General features: G+C 32.3%; 1 protein-coding gene across 1 annotated transcript in view; it reads left to right on the top strand.

The window, feature by feature from the left end:
- LOC132698967 (uncharacterized) overlaps positions 1 to 17721 on the top strand; it is a 65124-nt gene that overhangs the window by 36412 nt on the left and 10991 nt on the right. The window contains exons 3-4 of the mRNA XM_060665316.1: positions 13309 to 13402; positions 15235 to 15506. Coding sequence (XP_060521299.1) covers positions 13309 to 13402; positions 15235 to 15506 — 366 coding nt within the window. The remainder of the gene's footprint in view (positions 1 to 13308; positions 13403 to 15234; positions 15507 to 17721) is intronic.

Raw genomic sequence — 17721 nt, 5'->3', positions numbered from 1 at the left:
AATATTTTAAATGAGTATTCCAACGTGTCATTTTAGAATATTTATTTCATTACAAGTTAGTTATGATTTTAATAAGATTTACATAATAATATACAGAACTAAAAATTCAAATAAGCAAAAGAGAAACAAAAATCGGCCTTACTTCTATATTTTTCAGTTTGGTCCGATATAGAATAAAGGTTTTCCTTTAATAATTTGTCCAGTTCAAATTTCTGTCAAAGGAATAAATACTGATGCAGTTCTAGGAACAAACTAAATAGAACTTTGGTTTAAATAAAAACGGTGTTTCTAAAATCTTTAATAAAGCCTTTATCAGTTTCACGCCCATATTATTTTACTCACTATTATATTGAAAACAAAATCATGCAGAAAATTATTGTAAAAGAAAAATTTTACTATTTTTTTCACTTCATATTTGTGGTCTATTAAAAAAATATTTGACTTTATACCGATAATAATGTAAAAAAAATGCCTATACAAATTGTCTCTTCACACAGATAAAACAACTCAAGCAATGTTACATCCAATTTAGAGTATATCTCTGCTCTTATATATACTATACTCATCTGCACTAAATGTATATTTGCCAAGACGTATCTGCAACACGTGCAATTTAATAAACATTTGCCTCAAAAGTATTATTATGATAATAAATGGGACAACCAGTATAATTAAGTTGACATTTGAACATATTTAACCGCGTTTCGGCATGCCAGGTAAATTATCCGTTTGGGGACGTAGTAAATGAATACATATCAGTCGAATTAGATCCAAGTTAGATTCTAATTTGAATGACCCGTAATATATTGTCTTAATCCTCCATTTAAAAAATCGTGGCGTAGCTTATACGCAAATGGGGATATTAAAGCTCCCGCAATCGCATTATCATAGATAGCAATTTAGTGGCCATATACGCCGGAGCATCTCGAAATAACATAGTGGGTATGCTAATGATGTCGTACTGCAAAATTTATGCCTTAGCAGATACACGTTCCTGCATCGTTCCGTACTTTTACGGTCCTATACGAAACTTTGCCAACTTATAAGGAAAGTTTTAAATCGTTATTATCCCAGATTAAAGTTGTGCAGCAAATCTGGTATTGGTTTAACGATTTTTCACCGTGACGGAAACATTATTTTATGGATTGAGCTTATCATTGCAGATGACGCAGTAGTTTAGGAATATAGGTTATTGATAGATGTCGTATGTATAAATGAAATAAAATGTTTAACGGCATCTTAAACGGCACGAGACATGACTCTTCCCAACAGTTACTTATTATTGATTCAACTGTTTATGATATCGGTACGTGAAGGAGTGAAGGAAATTTCTACATGTTATTTGAACTGGTATTATTTTGATGCAAAAACACGATGCAATTTTTTCTAGCACAATATGTTTGATTACGCTCTAAAATTTAATGTAAATACGGATTTTTAAATAAATTGCTAGATGGCATTTTTTTTTAAACACAATTTGTATCGCCTATTTGGAATTTGAAATCACTAGACTTGCTATGAAAGACTAATATAGCTTGGGGGAAAGTTTCATTTTAACACGTCAACTTCGGTGCTGTGGAGGTTTTCGCCAAATTTTAACCATGTTATTATGATGATTGTCAATTCAGACGCTCAGTAACTTTTTGAGTAACTTTGTTTATTAAATATTTGTTTTGCTCGTGCCAAATTAAGCTTGTGATTAAAGCTTATATAATATAATAAATAAATAATAGATAGTAAGAAACGTTTATTGCTGATAGCATGAAAAAATTACAATAGATATACATAAGTGTAAGTTGTAATTAGGAAAACATACGGCATAATGCTTGAAATAAATCGCAATCATCCAAGCAAAACCCAGATTCCGTTAAAGCCTCAATTAAAAAGAAAAAATATTATTCCAGATAGCAAAGAATAGTATATAGTAAGTCAATAAACAATACATATCCAAGAGGGAAGGAAAAGAAAAAAGCTAGGAATAAAGGAGAAGAATAGGAAAAGTTGAACAAAAATGAACAAATATTGCAAGGGACTACTGTTGGCGTAGGAGAAGATTAATTAATCGAAACGAGTCCAGAGAGTTAACTAGTGAAGCAACATATACAAATGCCTTTTTTTCTGTTTTGGGATACAAGGTTCACAATAACCTATAAATTTAGCCCATAGACGTTTGTTCTAAAGGAAATTTTATTAAAGAGATAGCGGGGTGACTTTTTTATGATTTTGACATAAGAAGACGCCATATTCAACTTGAATATATTATGCATATTGAGCCAACCAGCAGTTCGAAGAAAATTTGAAATTCCTCGGCGTCCTTGAAATCCATAAATCAATCTCAAGTATGAATTTTGAAGTTTTTTGATTCTCGTTTTTTCGGCTGCGTCAAGGCAACTGCTGTAAACTCTAGAACAGTTGTTCAGCTGAGACAAAACCATAGAGTTGCAAAGCAAGCAAGCAAAGCATCAATATTATAGAAGTTCTTTAAATCAATCATCGTCATTGAAAGCTGTGTATAGACGGGTATCGTCAGAATAAAGATGATAATTAAGGTAATTTAGTGACATGTGAAACTGAAACGTATAAATAATAAACAAAAAAGGGCCCAAGATGCTACGCTGCGGCACCCTTGAAGAAACGGCAGCCCAAGGTAGCATGCTGATGGAGTGAAGAGTGAATTCGGATCGATTCTTAGTTTTTTAAAGTGGGATAACATCTGCATGTTTCCAGGCCAGTTGGAAGCAAGATGTCAGTATGCATTCATTAATAATAAGTGTGATGTATCATAACAAAATGAGAATAAATAAGAACTAAAAGTTCAGATTTTCGCGAAATTATATATATTCACATAACAATTGTTTCGACAACACCGTGTCTTTATCAAATGTAATATTTACAAACTACTTGCTACTATATATACCGAGAAATGACAATAAAATCATAATTAATGATGTTGTGAGAATTTAAGTTTAATAATGGATAGGTATTTAAATCTAATTGATCGTTAAGCAATACATTTGAATGTCTCATTTTGTTAATCTCCATGGCTTCCAATAAATTTAATTTAATTTTCTCTGTTTAATTTAAAAACTTTTCGCTCTTTGATGCTGTTTCGGATATAATAATTGCCAAGTGTTTGTTTCCTTTTTTAATCTTGCACTTGAACTCCTTGGCCTTACCGCATTTATACTTGCATAGTCTCAAGCAACCGGTTTCAATTACAACATGATCCCGGTAAAAAGCGGTTGTGTAATTATGAAGAGACGTGGACAAGTCTATAACCGACGTGAAAACACTAACTAATTCACTTTCCGGCTTCGCGCTTTATGCAAAATAGTTAAACCGTAAAGAATCATTCCAGAAGAATGAAATCGTCGCCTCACAAACTGCTTAACAAAATGGTTTACGAAATATTTATTATAAGTTTTCATAAATTACGCCACAAGGAAATGTTTGGAATAATCCTTTGTTTTCAGTATTTCAAAAGGATCAAGTTGCTCTAACTTTTTGGATATCAGTATCTGAGAATGTTTTGCTTACTGCTTACATTTTATTTCCTATATTTTTCTGACGTATTAATGAACATTATTTAAACATCGTATTAAATTATGTCGGCTATTATTCAAGTGGCATTTCAAGTTATTCCTTGATTATATCATATGGTGATTTTACTGATTTCAGATGAATAGTCTGGAATGAGAAGATGAATGGAACGACTGAGTCGATGAACATTATTTCAACGTGAGAAGAGATGATTCTAACTAACAAATATGAACAATTGTTATTTTACCTCCTTACTTCGTCGTTCTTTTCTTTGTTTGTCCTTTGTTCAAGTAAAAAGAAAGTTTGGTCATTATAATCCCAAAATGATGCATAGAATTGGAATTTGTTATAATGAAGATTCCAAAAGAATATTGATTCCAAATATGACACCTGTCGTTAACCAATTATTAACGAATGTTAATAACAAGAACACAAAACAAAACATAGTCAGATAGACAGAGTTAGACACCCAATTACATAAAAATAAGTAAAATTACATATGCAAATCGGAAAATGACAAGGCAATGATTACATCCTATACCTGGCTGAAATAAGATCTTAACAATCCTTAACCAAATCATTTTATCCCATTTAATTTTTCGGTAACTGAAACTAAACAAAACTAACTGAATTATTAGTAAGTCCAGTGGCAAATACGCACCTGACCGATTCTGATGTTTTTTGTCATTAATCCACATTATAAATTCTTTTGTAAGTTGCAACGTTTTTGAGGAAAAAAATACTCATAGTTGTTGCTACTTATTTAGCATAAACTGGAGTCTAACTATTATTTTTTCCATAGAAATTCATTTGGTCCAAGTCTAAGTAAGCAATAAACAATTAGGTTTAATTAACGAAGATGCGCGTTTTATTTTTTGTCAAAAATATTCATTATATTCCTGGACAAAGCTTCACTGGAAATTTGTATAAACTTCGACTCGCTTCTGAATCACCGAAATAATTTATCCATAAAGTTTCGCTACGTGATGCTAGAGTAAGGGAAACTGTTACAAAAATCAACACAAATATCGACTACACAACAAAGGGCTGAAACAATGTTTAGTTAATTTCCTTCTTTGTTGTATGATTATTGTAAATTTGTAATGCCAGAATATAGTTTTCTGTCATTTTTCTATAAAAAATATTTTTTATTCCGTCATTAGCGCAAAAAAGTATATTGCCTTTTTATTTAACGCACGCGTGAACATTTTTATCCCTCAAAGACTGGACTAGCGTAGCTCTCGGAGAACGTTTTGTCTTTGCCCGATCGTACATAAATTGTCAAAAGAACGGTACTGCCTTCGACTCGCCGTCATCTGGTCGGCGTGCCTCACTTCACCTTACTTCGGTGTTCGTCGACTTCTTCTTTCGCCTTGTTGTTGTTCTCATTCAAATGGCTTGCTGAAAACAACGGGGATTCGGTATTATTTTGCGTATTTCCACCGGGTCACGTTCTTTGCCGTTTAATTCGATACCCGCGTACGACCGAAAATAATCTACAGCCAAGCGGAAGGAAAATTACGCTTACGAATTACTAATCAAAACTATAGTTCTGTGTTTTGCAAAATTTTTGGAAAAAAATCTGTGTTATATTTATCATCATTATGAGTATTCGGTATCTATTGCAAAAATTGATTTAATTCGAAATGCGAAAGTGCTAATCAGTTGACTTTCTGTTCTCATCGATAAAGTTGCGTTTATAAAACTTATTACATAATATAATACATTAATGTAGACCTTAAGCTATAAAGAAAAAAAGCTGAACGTTGTCAAAAGATGCTTAGCTACAAATGCTCAAACTGTTCTCAACAAAATATGTGTACGACAAAAAATTACGTAAACAATTTACTTTATAATAAAGCCTAGCCACAGTAAATCAAAGTAAAGACGTGGATGGGGTGTCATCTTTGGATAAAATGATATGTCCGACTTCTGGTCTAAACTAACCAAATGAATGACGGAGGAAAAAATATGTTCGATATTTATTATGAACTTCATTGATAGAGTCTATCTTTACATAAAAAAAACTTATTGAGACATAAAAGGTAAAAATGAAAATATGTTCCACAATTTCAACGATGCTAAATCCAATATTTGTCGAGGGATTTCGGCATACTTTACAACCTTATTTCGGCTACTACTTCATTTTTATGGAACTATATTTAATCGAAATTACATTTGTCTTAATCCAAAGCGGCCAGGTCTAGGTAATCCTGGGGAGAACTGGTTTACAGTTGGTGATTATAATCAATACGGGGTTAGTCCAGAAATTTTATTACTTATTTACGCATTTTAAGTATAAAGGCATGAAAACAATTGACAAATTTTTACTAAGTAAATAGATATTTTGTAATCTCTTATTCACAAATGCCAGCAAATTTTTATATACTCTTTATATCGTTTTAAATGAAATCAATACGTCGCATTAATGTAAAATTGAAGGGGATAGAGGGGAAAGCCAATTTTTATAATTTTTGAGGTAGACATGGCTGACTACCTCTTTCAAATAATTATTTGTAGTTTGCCCAAAGTTAAATGGCAATAATGGGGAAGACAATAATTTGTATTAACTAAGTAAATTAAATTAAGTGAATTTCGGAGTTTGTGTCAACTTACTTTTCTTTAGTTGCGCATGTTTCCCGAATGTTCAAAATTAACATAAGCAAGAAGTATTATTGGATTGGGATGAAAGTTCAAAACTGCCTTTTCTTGAATAGCTTAAAAATTGACGTTTCAACAATGTCAACGAATTTCTTAACAAAAGTGCCGATTATGCAAATTAACCACTAAAACGAGAGTCCTATACATTTAAGGATTAAAAATCAAAGGCAAATTTGGGATGCAATAAGTTGGGATCGCTCTGGAAGAACGAGAAATAAAAGATGTCCCATGTTGCTATGGTTATTTCGCCTATACTTCACTTACGTCGACATAAACTTGAATTCTTGAAGTTAATAGTTGGCGTTACTATCCGTAATTAAAGAATTATTAACAATATAAAATCAATAGGGACGAGTGTAGTCGATTATATTAAAATGAAAAACAAGGAACTGGATCAACAAATTTAGTGTTCTATTGATTACATTAGGATTGGCTGACATCTCAACCATTTTGGGCTGTAAATTTTTGAAAACATAAATGACGGAAACTATAAATTTCAAGTTCGTCAAAAATTAACAATACAAACAAACAAAACAATAATTGCACGGATTTGAACAATTAACATTGTGCCTATCAACCTAGTACACTTTCAATGTACAGTGTGACACAATGTTTTCAGCATAAGTACGTTAAAATGACGTCCGGTACTATTTTTCACAAAATAGTTTTTTTCAATATTTAATTTTATAAATCTCCCAAATTGACATCAATTTGAAACATGAAAACTATCCACTCCATCGATTCTATTGAGATTGAAAATATATATTCAAATTAAAGTTTTATTGTAAACTCTGTAATTGGGTGTTATTAAGAAAATCCTGGGAGAAACGCCCAATTGTGTTTTGTTTTCTTCTTCTCATTTAACAGTTTCACTTTGCATTTTATCTATGTGTTTTTACAAATCGATTCTGTTGCGTAAAATTAAGTTTTTTTCTCAATGCTGTGGAACTAACAAAGTCGATCTATTGGACAACTGCGATCCTATATACCGTTAACTCAAATAATTTTTTGTGCAAAGCATCGTTATAATTAAGTTAGTTCTATTTAGCCGTTTTCTAAAGTGTTTCTTAAAGCGGAAATTTTATATTAAATTTTGTATCCGCGTTTTTGCTCAACCAAAGAATGTCGCGCCTAAATTTTTTGAAGAATCCGGTTTCAGGTTTGGTAGATTTAAATATTATCCATATTTTATATGGATTTCTATCTTATATGCATAAAAGCGCACATTGTTTCTAATATTCATTCAAAAATTAAAATTTAGCCAATAATTTTGAATTAACTATTCACGCATGTTTATTAACAGTTCTTCAGAAAATTTCGAAATATTTCGATCGCAATCTGCGGAGACTTTTTGTATAATTAATTTTGTAACTAATTCTCACCGACATAATACAAACAGAAAGGCGTTAGAAAAACAACAGCATAATTATAAAACTTTACGGTTTAAAGGCACTTAAAGAGCAATCATCTTAACAGATCCGAATTAAAGCGAAACCTAATTTAGGAGACCATTAGATTTTTTGTTGTGAGATGTTAAACAAAAATGAAACGGTTTAAAACAAAAGAGAATTCAATTTTAGTTTCTCTTTTAAATCAATGGGTTTTATACTAATTAAGACCTATATAAAATGTTTCTATTTATGTAAGAATTTTGCTTGAAAAACACTTTAAAACCGCACCTTAATTAAACAATGTCGCCAACCAAATCGAAGTTTTCTCGGACACAATATTTTCAGTATATTTTAGTCGCGGATTTTATTTTGACGTTTACAAATTTTAACCGTCATGTCACACCTCACTTGTCCAATTGTGAAAAAACCTATTCCAAAACGATCGATTAAGGACTCGCTACCCTGTTCTCCGCTTGTGACTAAACAAAGTGATAACTAAAGTACTACCCAGCTAGATGCTAAAGCTTTTATTTTATTTAATAATATAGCACCTACCGAACAATGACACTTTATAATTCTACTTTATTGTTTAAACGTGATGATGCGAAAATGGGTGGTGATGTTAATGATGGCAATCGTTCCGAGTGCCCATTCTTGTTGTTCGAACAAAATACCTGCCGCTCCTTCTATTCTGACAATTCGCTTGCAAAAGAAGAAGTTCCTTCCGCCAATTATTTATTAATGTCACTATTGCTATTTTTATATATACAATTTAATATTATATTTTTATAATAAAATAGCGAAGAGATTTAAAATCTGGGAAGATCAGCCTATTATAAGTAAGATTTGATAGGCTTTATTATTTGTTTAGATTTTGTTTGCTACATACTTCTTGTCAATAATACGATTTATTTTATATGGAATAGAATAAAAATCACGCATTTCATGTCTTGAATCTCATTAAATAAATAAATTGCAATTAAACTGGTACTGCGTTTTAATATCTCTGAAATGTTATAGTTTCATTATTTTTTCCTTTGTTTTTAGTATGATTAAATAATTATTCCATTTCAAATGTAGTTGTGTAAACCAACAATGCTGCGGATTGTATTTCCGCTAATTACAGGTGCAATATTCATAAAATCATAGCGTTGTTCTTCGCCAATGATGCCATACGTGTTGTTAATTAGAATGTAGATTTTTTCTAAACATAGAGACACGAAGCATATATTGCACATTGCAATTGTCCAGTTTATTACACTCAAACAGTGATGAAATATTTTTATAAAGAGAAATTGTATTAAAACAAAATAGAATCCAGCATACGTCTTAAGTGTTTTTCTTTTTATTTTCTATTGATGTTGATTGTATGAATATATACAACGTCATTTGAGGAAATCAGCGGTAAATAGGATTGCTCAATTAAGTAACTTTTAAAGTTTGAAATTTTAAAATTATTACCACCACTGCCACGGTTTTCAAATGTTCTTGTTATTGTGCCTTTTTAAAAAATAATAAAATTGACAAAAATAATTGATATTGACATCTACGTAGCAGCTACAAATATTTTTCATGATTACCTTGAAATAGAAGAAATTGGTTTTCCATTTTTTATTATGTAAAAAGATCATTTCATGTTATGAAAAAGAAAGCTTATCGTAGAAAGGAACACGTTTCAGTGTGTCTTTAAAAAAAGTTGTAGTTTGTCTCAAAATATTTCGTATTAGCTTTTACCGGTATTTATCGAAGCCCACGTGAATAAATGTTAGGTACTGCGGCACGGTCTTAAAGGTTTTTTAATAATATAAGGATTAGCTAATTTTTTATTTGTTTAGGTAATTATAATGGCAAAATTACATTAACAAGAAACAACAGCATTATATGTGCATACAGTTTTAATTAATAAGTATATACATATTTACATTCTATTCTAGATATCTACATCTGATATCAGAGCAGCCAAGATTAATTACAATACAACTCATATTGTTTTGTAGACAAATGTAAGAATCCTCAATTAATATAATGTGCTGTACTGAATTTGTTATGTTATTTGGTATGTTATCATTTGCAAAATTACAACACTGGGACGTAAAGTAGCAGTAACACATGCCACACTAACTAAACAACTCACCACAACTAACAGAACTAACGTTTGATTTCACTTCGACAAAAGCTCTATGACAACATAGATATATTGTTTCTTAATAGCATATGAATTTAGGACTTCCAAACGTTGGGCTATTTTGTAACTAATATTCCTTTTTTACAACCTGTTTCGCAAGTAATTATAAATAATAAGGTGTATTCAAAAAGTAAAGCAACTTTTGTACTCGGACGGGCTACATACATTCGATCTTCGATATATTTTTTTATTATGTTGGTACACAGTCTCATCTAGTTACTTTTTTTGTGAGATCGAATAGTTTTGTGTGCTCGGCGATTTTCTACAATAAAAAAAAGAACAAATAATTTACATAAAATTTTGTATATAAGAAGAAATACTGTACTGTACTTTAAGCAAAAAAATGGTACAAGCTGTTTCAAAATGGGCGAGAAAACGCCGATGACGAATCTAGATCTGGACGCCCCAGCACGTCGATAACTGATGAAACTGTTGAAGAAGTGAAACAAATGGTGTTGAAAAATCCTCGAATCGCTATTAGAGAGGTGACTGAAGACGTCGGCATCTCTATTGGCTCGTTCCTTACAATTTTTTCAGAAGTTTTGTGTATAAAACCTGTAGCAGCAAAATTTGTTTCGAAAATGGTTAATTTTGAATTAACCAAGCAAAGCCCAGTCTTCCCAGAAGAACCCAGAATCGCCAAGACCGAAAAAAGCACGTCAAGTTCGATCAAATATCAAGATTTTGCTTACTGTTTTCTTTGAGTATCGTGGCGTAATAAGTCAAAAGTCGTACTGTCAATAATTTGAAGTGATGCGCTGTTTGCGAGAAGCAATTCGAAGAAAACGTCCCGAATTTTGGGAAAATTCATGGATTTTGCACCTGCTCACTCATCGTTGCTTGTGTCTAATTTTTAGCCAAAAACAAAACCAGAATTATACCTCAGCCACCAGATTCACATGAATGATTGAGGAGGAAAACAAAAAATCGCTGGAAGAACTCAAGGCTACACCAGAAAGTGCTTACCAGAAGTGCTCCGAGGATTGGAAAAAACTTTGGCACAAGTGTATTATATCTGGGGGTGGATTATGTACTTTGAAAGGGACAACATTAATTCTGATGAATATTTAAATACTTTTTGTTAAAACATAAAAGTCACCTTACTTTTTGAACACTCCTGGTTTTCTAAGATTCTAAGATCCTTAATATTATTCATACACGTAACGCCCGGTATAAATGGTTATTCACACTGACACAGTAAATCCAAAAGCTTTGAAAAATTGATATGGCTCGGGCTATTTGCTAATCTGCAGATGAACGTGGGAAAGAAGTTCTTAAGACGGTGGTTGGTGTTAATACACTCGATACGCGAAATATATGAAGGGAAATCATACGTATCCGCCATCAACATTTACATTCCGATTATAGCCGCAATTAACGTTAAGGTTCGTGTGGATTAACGAAATCGAACATAATGGCGCCGCTAAAAAAAAATCGTTAAAAGCACCAGACGAGAAGAACAAGTTATTAATCTAGAATGTGACTTGTTAATTTCTTCATTTAATTCCTCCTACTTCCTATGCCGATAATTGGAGCGATAACGATTCGAAAATCTTCTTCTCATTAAAAATGCCGATAGCGACAGTGTGTGTGTATACTGGATTTGATGGGAAAGTTCCGATCCATTCTCAGTTATTATTAAAACGGATCAAGTCAATCCATACACACAATGCGGTTTAAAAATGTGGTTATCTCGACGGAATTTACTATTCACTACCCAGAATGTTAAAACTTAAAAAACAATAATAACCAACAACCAACAATACATTGCAAAAGTAAAAAATAATTCAAAATTTAAATCTATTACATATAACTACATTGCCTTTAACTTAACTTATTTCATAAATATCAAGGTGTAAATAACAATACAAAAAATTGAATGTTTATTCTATTTTGACTTAGGAATTTTTTTCGAAACATCCTTTCTTAGGTCATATCTTATAAATTATTTTGTATCTCTTGAAATTCATGTTTTTCGTGTTGAGTGAAGTATGAAATTTTACCCGAAAAGTCCAATCCATATCTAACTTGTGTTCCTTAAGAAAATCAGTGCAAAATTTTACGTAAGCATTTAAACGTAAATCATATTTTTTAATGTTTTTTACATCCAACTTGATGCCAGCCTCTAACAAAGCAATGGATAGAGCTGAGGACCATGCCCATTTGACTGACAATAAAAGTTTAACTTAAAAATTAGCAGGGCTAAATATTTAAAACTTAATATCATGTTAGGGCGCCATTGTCTGAAGTGTAAAACATTCACAATTTCCACTTGAAATGATATTTCATTTCCACGTTAAATCCCAACTCCCAGTTCACCAAACGACAATATACGAAAATAAATAAAAACAAGATACCATGAAATTTTAAAAATTCATGAATGTTTCAAAATTTATATTAAGAAGTTATCTACAAGGAAAAATAGAGAATTTAATATTGCACACTAAATTAAAAGAAAAAAGAAACTTCTTTTTCAATTGTGACAACTTTTAATATACTGAAGAACAATATATGCTCCTAGTTTTTCGTGAAACGTCTTTTGGAATGTTCTTTCTTTCTTCCGGAATTTTACTGTTTTGGGTTGGGTTTGTCTTCTACGATTTGCTAAAGGTGCTGTTGAATTTTTAGGTGTAATTACAACATTTCCATATGTGAATTTTTAACTGACAATCAATGTTTTTACCTAAATCTGGATTTTGCTAAAGTGGACAGTATTTAATATGCGTGCCTGTTTCTACTACTGATCTTTAATGGATTGAGTTAATACAGGAAGTTTAATATAACGAATGTGCTGATTAAAATTAATTGCGAGAATTATATGCTCGGGACGGTCTCTTCAAATGCAAAGTTTGATCTTCCTTTCGATGACGGTTCTAATGATATTCATTTCACTACTGGTCGGGTTTAACCAGCCAGTTAATTGAGCGTTAAAACTGGCGCGAACGGTATTTGTGCTGTGACATGTTTTGCTGCCGGTATTGACGGTTAAATTCCATATTGATTATTCCGTTTAGCCTAAGCAATTCAGTTAATTGCTTATTAATATGAATGGCTCCTGCTTAGCTTAATCACTGCCTCGAATGATTATATCAAATAGATCTGAAATGTGCATATAAATATTTTTTTTTTATCACAAAACTAAAAACCAAAAAAACTAACAGGAGTAATAGCAGAGTGATGGCAATGCCATGTCAATCTGCATACTTGTCATATTTTTTTCGAAAATTTGAAATTCACAACTGCGTTATGTGCCTTTTGCAAGAATTTGAACTGCGAACTGAGAATTCGTCAAAATTTTTTCTCTCAAGCTATCAAACAACGTTGCCATGGTAACACGCATAATTTTCGATTATTTTTCCTTTCGGATAAAGTGAAAATTGAAATCTTAAGACATATTTATATCTAGCTCTTCTAAATATTATTTGGAAATTTGGAACTTCACCGTAAATATAGAAAATATTATTTTAGATAAATTAAGAAGACATCTGTAGCATGTAGATTGTTGATTGAATGTTGTTTCCTCATTTGCAGCGACTTATTCGAATCCGCTAGCAATATGGCGCCCAACACCGAGGTTCCGAGGGTGGACTGTCATGTTCAACCCGTGGAGGAAATTGCAAATAAAGTGAGTATCGGCAACATCTCAACAAGACGCCTCAGTCCATTGCATTAAGTATGTTACTTAAGTGTACAATATTTCGAATTTTTGTAAATTGCTCCACCAAAATACAATTATTGTTAAAAGTTGCTGCACGTATACATGTATGGTAAGGAGGTAGATGTATTGTAGATCATAAAACATGAAAATTGCACAAGAGTAAAATATCTATCCTTAAAGTAGTTTTGGTTAGTATCAAAGTATGCCTTCTAAGGGATTATTTAGTACTTTCGAATTTTTTGTATTTAACCTAAACGTGTTTATAGGTTATGTCAAAGACAAATTCATTCTGGCATAATTTTTATAAATATTCAAGTATATTTATTTCATTTTAAAGATACTGGGTTTTAAATTTTATAGTAACGAAGCAAAATATATATCTAATTTAATGTACAGGCAAGGCAGTAGATCGTAATTTTAAATATTTTTTAAAAAACTGCACAAATAAAAAAAAACCGGCATGGTGCTGCTATAAGTGATCACACTGTAGACATATGTCATCAAATACTTGGTTTTTAAGATACCGAGTAATATTTTTTTTAATAACTAAGCAACAGTAATGACAATATTTAATCTTATAAGTTGGAGACTTATAAATTTTTTAATTTGATTAAAGATATTTAATATACATATAGATATAGATTAGATATCACAAGCAATAAACAACTTTTCATTTCAAATACTCCTAATACATAATTCAGTTGTCGAGAAATTGCATATTAAAAAATCCCGCAGAAAAAACAAAACAGAAACATACACTAACATCATAAACATACTAGTTATTTATACACGTTGTTCCGTAACTCCTTGAGACTAAGAAACACGCAACTTTCTACTATAGTTTATGACATTTATGAGCTATATATTTTAAAATTATTGTAGAACTTACACCCCAAATTTGTAAAATTTTATTAATACTTAAATTCCCAGTTTCTTCAGACATGTATGACAAGTTTAATTTGGAAAATGCCAAATGTAAATGTAAAAGAAATTGTTGAATATTGAATACTGCAAAAATAAACCACACCGCTGTTGGCCGGCTTATATATACATTTCTTTTATTTTTAAAGCAATATCGCTCTTTAAAGTCTTGGGACATTACATTGACACACCCTGTACAATTAGCGTATGAGTTCAAACTTTAATTAAGAGATTCAAACTAACCTACCCAACCCAGAGACTGCTTTTTATTTACGTAAAAGTGAAATTTCACCAACTTTTCCAGTACAAGAAATATTTTATGGTTTTTTAGTAGCCTACTATCTTGTTAAATTGGATTTTAATCACTTTCCTTTTTTTACAAATTATCAACAACTCGAAGCAAATCGCGCATATGAGGATTGTCTAAATTCTTTCGGGCTAGTTATATTGACTTCTCGCAAGTTTCACTTTTCGTTATTTATTTTATTTTTGATGAATTTTTACCAATCGAACAACTTTCTTAATGGTAAATTGACGTCCTGTAAAAAAATTACGGATTAAATTGAATTACTACGTCGGCTATTTCAAACACATGGCGTTATAAATATCGCTCGTTGCGCTGAATCTTTAGAACTTAATAGTTAAGAAATTACAATAAATCTCGAAGATAATAATAACTGACCTACTAGCCAGCGATCGAATTCAGGCACGTTGCGGATGTGTGTCTTTAATCGAGCATTTAAATGCTAACGCTCCCATCCATTTGAAAACTCCAAACAGTAATTAGCGCGTCTATTAAATCCACGTACAGATTTAGTTAATTTATTACTTACCTATAATTTGTCTACGGAAAATTAATGTATCTGTTTCTCGTTTAGGAGAAACAAAGACCTCCCATATACAATCCAGAAGATTACGGGATCATGCTGAAAAAGTGGGGGAAGAAATCGGCAAACGGCGGTCTAATCTCTTTGTACGCGAATTCTAGCACTTCGGATATAGAAAATACCCGTTCCCAGAGCAATTCCTTCCGGGATTACAGGAACCCGATGCTCACGTCATCCGGATCTGAGATGACTCTGAGGCAGTTTGGAACCGTGTCTGAGTTACTGACAAAACTGAAGTCTGATTTGAGATTAGCATTCCCGAGGTAAAATATTGCTTTTGATTTAAAAAACTATTTTTTGTACGTATGGAGTGTAATTACAAGCAATTATCTTTTTTTGGGTTGCTCCATGTTCTTGAAATCAAGCGATTTAAAGCTGGCATAATATAATAGGCTGATACAGCTGGTGATGAAGATGCAAAAAGCTGTTGTCCTTGGGTTCTTACGTCTGTTGAGGCCATATTGTTACTAGAGATATAGGGCCCTGCCTAAGTCGATAATACAGGAAGTTCTGAAGCAACCATGAAAAAATTAACCAATGGCATTCAACAACTAATATGGCACCTGACAGAGTTTGAACGTAGTATATCTGGGGCAGTATTTTGTCAAAATGTACTCAGATCTCGTTAAACGTTCTGGGAAAAGGAGTTAAGGGTGCGGAAAACGCTGTTTAGAAATAAAATGGCGCAAAGTGCCGGTTAGTGAGCAGAGGCATGCTCGGAAAATCATTCTTTTCTATGAAAATATCAATGCTGCTTGCGCCGCATTAATTTTTATTGCAGTAGGGCCACTATATTATCTAATAGTTATATGATTAAGGCTAATGAGGCCGATGATTACGACGCGAGGAGTAGTTGATCAGCATTTTGTATGGCGCACTGTGAGGCGTAGTCAAATCGAATTCTTTTTTTTTTTTCAAATCGTAATAATAATAATAATAACATTAATGACAATACAACTTTATTTTACATATATCATAGGCGAAATTGAAGTTATGCGTCCTCACATAACCTACAATTGCCAAAATTAAAGTTATTCGCTAGATTTTGAGTATTTTTTATGATTACATAGAAAATAGTATATTATGCAAAAAGTGCGGTAAACGGAATTTGACTCACGAGTTTATTTAACACGAGCGGAGCGAGTGTTATAAACGAGCGTTGCATACTATACTTATTCTACGACTGTTAGTTTTTGGGTACATTTTCGCAAAACAACACGAATATATTCATTGACATGACCGTCAGAATTGACAAACGTCAAAATTCAAAGCGTGGGAAATATCTCCGAAAACATCCGATTTCTCCCAAACCCGCGCGGTAAAATCCCGGAAATGTCCGAAGTGGCTCGGATCCGCGGGAAACGAAACTGACGTGGTAAAGTGACGCTTCCCGCACGGTATATCGGTGTGTAATTAGATATTTTGCAGACGGGAGTAGAAAATAGTATAATATGCAACAAGTGCGGTAAACGAAAATTTGACTCACGAGTTTATTTGACACGAGCGGAGCGAGTTTTTAATAAATGAGTGAGTTAAAAAGTTTACCGAACGTGTTGCATACTATACTTTTTCTACGACAGTTAGTTTTTGGGTACATTTTCGCAAAACAACACGAATACATTCACTGACATGACCGTCAGAATTGACAAACGTCAAAATTCAAAGGGTGGGAGATATCTCCGAAAATATCCGATTGCTCCCAAATCCGTGCGGTAAAATCCCGAAAATTTCCGAAGTGACGTGGTAAAGTGACGCTTCCCGCACGCTAGATCGGTGGGTAATTAGGTATTTTACAAACGGGAGTAGAAAAAAGAATTAATAAAACTGTTGTCTGGACAGAATTCCAGGTTTTATTTGACATTTAGTTGTCACCAATTTTTTTAAAGAGAAAAGGGCTTTGTGTCCGAGAGCCTTTTGATCTTCTTGAATGTTACATAAGAGTCCAGCATTAGCCCTAAGAGAATGTAGGATCTTGTATCCTGCCAGACGGGTACCCACGAATCATAATTTTTTATGAATTGTTCTTGATCTTGAACGTGGAGTGATAGCCAGTAATCGAGAACGCGGTCTCAGAAAGATCCTAACAGAAGAGGAGAAATTTCTCAAAGAGATGCATCCCGAGATCTACAGGATATTAGTAAGATTAGTGTTCAAAGGACTTTAAAATTTAATAACTACAATCCATTAAAAATTTTATCAATTCAGAATTTTTTTCAACAGGACTTGCAAATAAGATTTTTTGTTAAAAAAATTCTATTCACCGATGAGGTCGAAGAAATGTTTATGTGTGGGGTGGCACCATATGTGATCCAATAATAGGGCCAGCATAAAACACTTAAAAATGAAAATTCGGAAAGAGGTAGAAAGACTTAATGCAACTGACGCACCTAGAAATTAAACCATATTTACAGCTTGTATTGCCAAAGATCGAAGTTATGTAGAAAATTTTTTGTAATTAGTAAAAACTTCTAATCATTT

The sequence above is a fragment of the Cylas formicarius genome, unplaced genomic scaffold (assembly GCF_029955315.1).
Source record: "Cylas formicarius isolate icCylForm1 unplaced genomic scaffold, icCylForm1.1 PGA_scaffold_3__17_contigs__length_32017465, whole genome shotgun sequence".
Classification (NCBI taxonomy): domain Eukaryota; kingdom Metazoa; phylum Arthropoda; class Insecta; order Coleoptera; family Brentidae; genus Cylas; species Cylas formicarius.
The sequence above is the reverse complement of the archived record's forward strand: the minus strand, read 5'-3'. Positions and strand labels throughout refer to the sequence as shown.